General features: G+C 43.9%; 1 protein-coding gene across 1 annotated transcript; it reads left to right on the plus strand.

The window, feature by feature from the left end:
* Positions 1-37: 37 nt before the first annotated feature.
* Positions 38-7,773, plus strand: MPLKIP (M-phase specific PLK1 interacting protein). The gene is made up of 2 exons (XM_053264054.1): positions 38-836; positions 6,885-7,773. Exons 1-2 carry the CDS (start codon positions 459-461, stop codon positions 7,092-7,094), a joined length of 588 nt encoding a protein of 195 aa, XP_053120029.1. The 5' UTR covers positions 38-458; the 3' UTR covers positions 7,095-7,773.
* The last annotated feature ends 749 nt before the right edge of the window (positions 7,774-8,522 follow it).

The following is an 8,522-nucleotide window of genomic DNA, read 5'->3' on the forward strand; positions in this document are numbered from 1 at the left end:
AAGCAGGTTTAGGAGCGAACTGCTAAGTGGAAAAAGCCGTAACAAAGTGTTTGAAGGATTCCAGATCCAAACACCGTTAATCCAGCCAAGTTAAATCCTGAGACTCTAGTAATAACTAATAAGAATACTTCCACGTGACTCCACGGCTTTTCCCCGGATGAAGGTGCGCCAGCTGTTGGAGACGCGTACACCTCAAGAAAGCTCCTCTCGTGGTGGAAGAGACAAGGAAGTGCTCGCGTCTATTCCGTCCCCTCGGTCTCCGCGGAACGCTTTTCACGCGGAACGAACTACATGCAGTCGTTGATTGTGACGTGACATAACGTAGGGCGCGAGGGGGAGGGGTTTTTGCGATAGCGAGCCGGGCGCCCGCCCAGGGCGGCTGAAGCTCCTTCCTCTTCGGCGACTTCCGTTCGGAGCCGAGCCTTGGCTGTTTTTGTTGTTGCCGCCGCCATTACATCATGTATCGGCAAAACCTTCGCTCTCTTACACCTCCGTACTCAGGTGGCGGGGGGTTCCGGAGTCCCCCCTCTGGTGGCGGCGGCTTCATTCCGGTCTCCCCGCAGGCCTACCGGAGCCCCCATCACACGCCACCTTACGGTAATCGCGCGCGGCCCTACGAAGTCCCCGCCCGCTCTCCCCGCTTCCAGCCGTGCGGGGATGGCGGGGGCCGCTTCGGGGGCCCATCTCCAGGGGCAGCGCACACGCCGCGCAGGCCCCACAGTGCCAGCCCCAGATATTCGGCTCCCTACAGTGGCGGCAGGTCCCCCAGCGGAACGTTCTACCAGCAGCAGCCCTTCAAGCAGCCGCCGTCGGGGGGCTACCAGAGATACGGCCAGGTATGGGAGGGGAGCAAAGAGGGAGGAAAGTGAGGGTGCCGTTAGCAGCAGCAGCCGCCCACTGAGCTTGTGCGCGTTTACTCTCAAGTAGTCCCACGGCTTCCCGTAGGACTTGCCCCAGACAGATGCGAGGCAGTAGCACTGAATTCAGTGGAACTTACTTTTGATTAAACGTGCATAGGATTGGCCTGCGTGGCTGCAGTTGCAAGTACACGTAGGAATCAGTTCACTTAAATTCTCAGCTGGAGTATAAGTGGACTGCCCCGTATTACGCCCGAGCTCAAGAAGAAACAAGTTAATACGACAAGATACAACCACCACGTATATAGAACGTAGAGCAAGCCTTATTATCACACTGAACCCTTTCTTGAATAATCTAATTACTCTGGAAGCTTCTGCAGGGCAGCTCAATATCTGTTGGGAAAGCAAAGATGCCAGTGTTTGTCTTCATAGGGGAGGGAAATTCCTGTTGCACTCGGTAAACTGGTATAAAAAGGATTGCTTGTACATATGTGTAGAATGACCAACAGTGCAATCCAGACAATGCAGACTAAAAAGTGAAAAAAATGGCCTTCTGTTTTCCTAGTAAGAAATAGAAAAATGAAGATAATTCAGTAAAATTTCACTGCAAATTGTCAACAGACCACCACAGGCACTCTACCTGTTTTGAAGCGGAGAGTCTGGATTGAAGAGCCAGAATTCGTGTTTCAGGGTACCAAAAAAACCCTTTTCAGTTGAGATCATGGAACTAGGGTTGCATAGTACAGCAGAGGGTCAGCAAACTCTGGCACACATACCAAAAAGTAGCATCCACACTTCTAGTCCAGTTAACAGCATTTGGCTCTGGGGGTGATTTTCAGGAGCTACATGTTGAAAACCTGAGACAAGGGGGGGGGGAATAGCTACCCCCAAGGGGACTCTTTGACCTTGCAGGGGCATGCCCCACTCCCCCCTGCCCCTGATTTCCATTATACACTCCCTCTGAACCAGCCCCACTGCTGAGTCAAAATTTCTCTTTGACTTTGCTCTGAGAGTAGTTTTCAGAGGCTGCATGCTGGAAATTGGGGGTAAGGGGAAGAAGGGCAACCCCTTGCCATGGGCAGGTTAGAATCTAAACATTTGCATGCAGAAACTTAAATCAGTAAATAAGTGAATGTTTGGCACATCATTTCTGAAAGGTTGCTGTGCTACAGCATCTGTGAGCAATGCAACTTTGAAATTACAGTTTAGTTTATTTTGTAAATGTGTATCTGTACAACATATTGCCAACAGAGGGTGAAAGGATCCACCAGTTCTACAGATCAAAGGACACAAGTGTTCTGCTGCATGACTGATTTTTAAAGAGGAGGAAAGAGTGAAATTATGGAGTGAGCATCCTTTCTTATTACCACATTCCCTCAATTTATCTACAGTAAAAGGAGCTGGAATTGCTCACCTGACTCCTAGATTACTATTCATGACTTACATTTACTGATTCACCCACTTGAAACCACTTTAAAGAATGGTATATTAATAATGCCATGCATATTAAAGGAAAGTTTAATTGAACTACTGTGGCAACCCAAAAATTAGTTTCACTCAACCGAAGAACTTAGTTTATCATAACGTGTTTGTGGAGTTATAGTTTTAATTAATATGACACTATCCATGTGCATGGTGCTTCAAATGGTGTGAAAAGACCATGTTCACTTCATCAGATGCATGAAGTGTTATCCTCAAGTTGGCAGGTGTGTGTACACATTTGGAAAGAGCAATACAAGGTACATTCTGTGACAATTCTGTGTAAATCTTAAATGCATTCTATATGTAGCATAATCACTGGCACTGTTCTTGGGGTGTACGTTCTGGCTTGGTTTGAGCTCAGTTCGATGTTGAGTCGGCTTGGCTCAACGGGTTTGGGGTCGAGCAGAGCCTGGTTCAAACTGAGTCGGCTTGGAACTCTACTGGTAAAAAGAGAATCCAGTGAGGATTCCCCTTTACTAGTAAAGGGAGGCAGCCGGGCTTCCCTAAAGATAGGGTGAGCGGGAGGTGAGTAAGAAAGTACTTAGGAGTACTGGCAGCTCTCGCCAGCCTCGCTGGTCTCCTCCTGCATAGCCATTTTAGTTACCTCCACTCCTGCGTAGAGGCCCAAGCCAGCCCTGCCTACCCTGGGGTGGGCTGGCACTGGTGGAACTTTCTTCCTCCCTTCTCACCCACTTTTGTCTTTAGGAAAGCTCCCATGGCTCCTCTTGCCCTTTACTGGTAAAAGGTAATCCTCACTGGATTCCCCTTTACCAGTAGAGCTCCAAGCTCTTTCGAGTTGGCTCGGTTTGAAGCGGATGTGCACGGAACCACGGAGGCATGGTCCGGCACTGGGGGGAGTGTGTCTTTAGGGGGGGGCATAACACTCCCTCCCCCCTGCCGCTCTTGTTCATCCGGCGCTGGACTTTCTTAAAACGTTCTTGGGGCGGCAGAGTTCCTCCCGTCATCTTTAAAGTTAGCAAGCCGAAAAAGCTGGAGCCATGCATGCGCCTTTCACGGAGCGCTTGTTGCCACCGCCGCACGTGCCACATACATCACAATGACATATGCGGCACGCCAGCGGCGGCAATGAGCACGCGCCGAGAAGGGCGCATGCGTGGCTGCAGCTTTTTCGGCTTGCTAACTTTAAAGACAACGACGGGGTAGGGGCAGCAGGGAGGAACTCTGCCGCCCCAAGAACATTTTAAGAAAGTCCAGCGCCGGAGGGGGAAGAACGGTGGTGGGGGGGGAGTGCTATCCCCACCTTATAGACACACTCCCCCCCCTTCTGGACCGGTCCGGAAGCCTTTTGTATGGCCCCGGACCGGTCCGTGCACACTCCTAGTCCAGCTCAGCGGTGCACAAAACAGTCAGGTCAGATTGAATCTAGTTTGGATTCAAGCCAAACTGGCAAAAACGTTTTTGTGCACCTCCCTACCTTATTCTGGCTTAGAAATGAATTTCTTCAGGTATGGTCTGCCCCTCTTTTCAAAGTTGAAATGAAAATGTTGAAGGTTCTTCTTCTACTACTTGCTAGATCTTTGAATGAAGACAGCCTGGCACTTCAATCCACTGATTTGTCAAACATAAGAGAATAAATATTTGGGGCCTATACTGGCTGGGACTTTGGACACTCCCTCCTGCTTTTAGATGTAACTCTTACAAATATACCTTAAGAAGTGTTTGACTGTTGTCAGAGGGTTGCATTTTAGTCCAGCGGTGGCCAAGTCAGGTTGGACTATATTTTTATGACACAGTGACATTTAAGTTGCATTGTATCATACACTAAATAACTTCAGTTCATGTAAAAAGACCTTCTATTATCAACGAGGCCCCAGTAGTTCTCTGTGTCTTAAGAGGATAGCCAGCAAATTCCTTTTGTTAAAGAATGCAAATTACTATCAAGGTATAGATGGCCCAGTTACATGCATGACAGTAGTGTGCTCTCACGCTACACTAATGTAAGGCATAAATAGTACTGTTTCAACAGACTAGGAGGAGGACTAGGCACTATAGGGTTCACTCTATGCCATAGTCAGAATCAGAAGTGCTGTAAAAACTAGCTGCATGTGTCACTTGTGCCCACCTGTTTTTATTATTATTACATTCACCCAGCTGCCTTGCAAAGCATTGTCAGATATATCTCTTTGCATTCAAAGAACCACACTTGTAATCTGACTTAAACTGCTTACATTTGAAATATTACATGAGAATTCATATTTAGATTATTGCAATTCTCTAAGGCAAATCAATTTTGCCCTCTTCCCCAAAACAGCTAGATCTTGTAAATTAGCAAATATGGTAGGGAAATGGTTGGGTTAGTGAAATGAAGCTGCATTGTCTGAAAATTGAATATTAATTTAAATTTAGATCCACATCCTATAACCTGCACTGGATAGATAGACCTTTATTCTTATTATCCACTGACATTTGTGGAATTTAATCTCCTTTGTTATTATGGCTGCTGTGAAGACACAGCTGCTATTAACTGGTTTTTTAAAATGCAGTTGTGTATTGCATAGGCGAGTTTACCATAAGATGCAACTCGCTCATAAGTAAGTTGTTATGAGATCCAGGCAGAGCTAAGGTAAACAAACAGCAGTCAACCAACAGGTAGATGCATACTGGATCCCCACTTAATAATCACCCAGAAAGAATCCAACAATAAAATAAAGATATTTAAATTACCAATATGTTTAAATTTAAACATTGCATAAGTAATAAGTGTTTTAATTGGGTTTTAATAGATAACGTTTTGAATTTTAATTGTTGAAATGTTTTAATCTTTTTATTAGTTGTTTTTATTGTTCTGTTGTAAACCACCCAGCAAACTTGCATTTTGGGCGGTATAAAAATGTGTTAAATAAATAATAAATGCCCATCATATTAAAAATGGATAACCACAGAACACTTCCTGAAATTTGCCATAAAATCACTGTAAAAGGATCATAAAATCGCTTGTAAAAAGGAATGTAAATACAGAGTTGAAACCTTTTGTGATTCTGAAGCACTCAGTCTCACATTTGCCAAGGAATAAATCCATTCTCCAAGAAGGGTATTAAATTTGTGCTGTAGTTATCAGATTCCAGAAGAGTCTCTGCCTAACCAAATGCATTTCGACTGATCCTTCAGTGGCAGTATAAAAAGAATCTTTCTCCTTGTAAAAAGGCTTTTATGGTAATAAAGCCTACCTCACCAACATGAATATTAGTGCTTCAATATTTATAACAGAAATCGTTTCTTATTGATACATTTCATCCTTGTAACTACCGGTTTGCAGGTCCTGCATTGGTAGCTATAATTTATGAATTTATATGTAACTGGTAGCTATAAACATAATCTTTTCCCACTAATAAAATCCCAAGCAATCTAGGCAGGCCCGGGTACCTCTCCTAGAGTATTGACAACCCAGCCCAGATCCCTTATGACATAATCTAGGCTGCCACTGCTACTCAACTTTCTGTATGCCTTATGAGGCCAGAAGGCAAAGCTGAACTGTGGGTATCAGCATGAAGCACTGTGCTAGCCCAGCCCTACTGCCTTGGGGCTAGCAGTTATCTCAGCTTTCCCCACTTGGTGCATTCTGCAGCAGAGGAGAAAAGGGCTACTGACTGTGGATTGGGTGGGCAGGTGGTTGTAAGTGGTTGAAGATGGCAGTACGTCAAATTCAGGTAATGGTTGAGGCACAGAAAGATCTAATCCCTGCCTGGATCTCTCTGTGACTCCTAGCCTTACACTGAAGAGAGAAAGGACAGCTGCAGTGGGGCAGATGGAAGGCTGCTAGCTTCTGCAGCCTTCCTCTGTGGCAGCAGGAGAGAGACTATCAAGTGCCCAGGGGATTCTAGGCCCAGGGAACTGTCTTCAGAATGTAATCTTGGTTTAATGCAGGGCTGGGACCCAGGGCTTGTTCTTTTTCCCTTCCAGAAAGGGAAAGAGCGCTAGCAGCTCTTTAAGGCAAGAAGAAAGAATTATCTGGCCACCGGAGGGGTAATTCTTACCCCTCAGGTGCCCAGACAAGTGACTGTTTGCAAGCCTGTATTATCTGAATATTCTTTAAGGCCTACCTCTCAGTGGTTGGAATTCCAAAGACTGTCTCCAGCACTGCCATATGCACGGTCCTGTGTGTGCACCGAGGTTTCCAGGCCTCTGCCGCCCTGTTGTGCCTCTCAATCAGTCGGGGTACTTTTGGGAGCACCTGGAAATGGAAATTGGAGATATGCATACCAAGGCACTTGACAACTTTTGGAAACCAGCCATTTTGTTTTGGAAGACTGAAAGGGGCAGCTATTTATAACCTTTTGTACTTAAATATAGGCCTTTTGTGAGCCTATGTAATCACAGTACTCTTTACGTTATGTACTAGAATAAATAGAACACACACAGTACTTCTACAGCTTAGGAAATAACTTTTAATATGGATAGCTTGTGATTAGCCTAGCCTTAAGAGAGAAAAATGTGTACAGAATCTAGCTGATCCTCAATAACAGAGTGAAAGCTTGCATGTTAATTAGATTTTTTCTTTTGCCTCATGGCTTTTCCCCCCCAAAGGGATCACCCAGGACATCTACTCCATTTGGTACACCGCATGGCAGAGAGAAAAGAGGGTCTAATGATGATGATGTGGAAAAATATTACAAACCTTCCATGCTTGAGGACCCGTGGGCTGGCCTTGAGCCAGTATCTGTAACAGATGTTAACCAACAATTCAGCAGTGGCCAAACAACATACACTGGTAAAAAGGGGAGGTACTTCAGTTAATAGTGGAAGTGAAATAACACCAGCAGTGAAAAACTGGGACAAAATCTTCCTACTTGAGGTGACAAGTATTCAAGGATGTAGATCATGCTTTTATTTAAACTACCTGTACTTTTATTCTGCCATTTTTACTACATCACATATTTTTATATGTGGGAAGAAAGGAGTAATGGGATACCTTGACACTCCTGACTGTGGAAGGGGCCATCCAGCTATGAAGAACAAAATATTCTTTAGGCACCAGCAATTGGATTGTGACTGTTTCTAATATTTTCCTCTTCCATATCAGATTGCACAATATGTTTATTGTTAACTTCCTCAAGAAGTGATATCCTTTTATGTTTGAACATTTTTAGAACAAAGAGCTTTGAAATAAAAGTTGATGTTTTATAGTACATGCAAATATTTTACTATTTTTTGTTAGACCATACTTCAGGTAACGGTATGGAAATAAATGTTTTCTGTAAATACTTGCACATTATGGTAAGCTTTTATACAGCCTTGCAGATCTAGTGTGAAACAATTTTAGCAGTTGTGGCAAATGTTTTCTTCAGCAAACTATATTCAGCTGTCTATTTTTGTATTTTAAATTTTACTTATGAAGGAACTCTTTAGTTAGTAGCAAGAAATCACCTTGTACAGGCATGTTTAACCTGCATATAAAAATTGTTCAGTACAGACATTGGGTTCTGCAATTGTTTATTTGTGGTGGCATGTTTGATAATTCTCTAGGGCTATATGTTGGTTAAACGGCAGCTTTCATTAGGACTTTTGTGAACTTAAGTGTATAGGATGGCTGCGAGTACTCTAGATTCCCAACCTTTACCCTTATACAGACCACTACATGGTCATTGTAAGCTTTTGTGGACCACCACATGAGCAAGCTGTTTAAAACATTTAACATAGCCTCTGGCTGACAGGAGTCAAACATATATATCAAAGGTTATTATATAGTTATGTCCATTAACTTATTATGGTCACTCAAACATATTGCACTCATCACCAGTGTTCTCTAATTTTTTTTCATCTGTGTGCAGAATGAGTTTTGTTCTGGGCAGCAATATCAAGTCAGTGTGTGCGCACGTGCATTCAAAGTGGGACCTTCCTGATTCAACCTGAGCAGGAACTAAAATTAACTGAGCAGAGATTTTAAAACTTGTGAGCATGTGCACACCTTAGAGGGAACACTGCTTGTCACAGTAGTATACCTGCAGTAGACACAGTTGTCACAGTAGTTTACCTGTAGTAGTATTGGGGGAAATATGATACTTTTCTATTATAATACTGCATTATTACATTATTTCCCCCCACAGAACACTTGCAGTATCCTCACAAACCAAAGGTTGGGAACTACTGTTCTAGGTTCCTGTTAAAGTATTAGTTTTAAAAATTGCTCAGAAGTGGATTAATCTACAAACACTGTAAGTGTGG

Source organism: Hemicordylus capensis, chromosome 6 (assembly GCF_027244095.1).
Source record: "Hemicordylus capensis ecotype Gifberg chromosome 6, rHemCap1.1.pri, whole genome shotgun sequence".
In the NCBI taxonomy this organism is placed as follows: Eukaryota; Metazoa; Chordata; class Lepidosauria; order Squamata; family Cordylidae; genus Hemicordylus; species Hemicordylus capensis.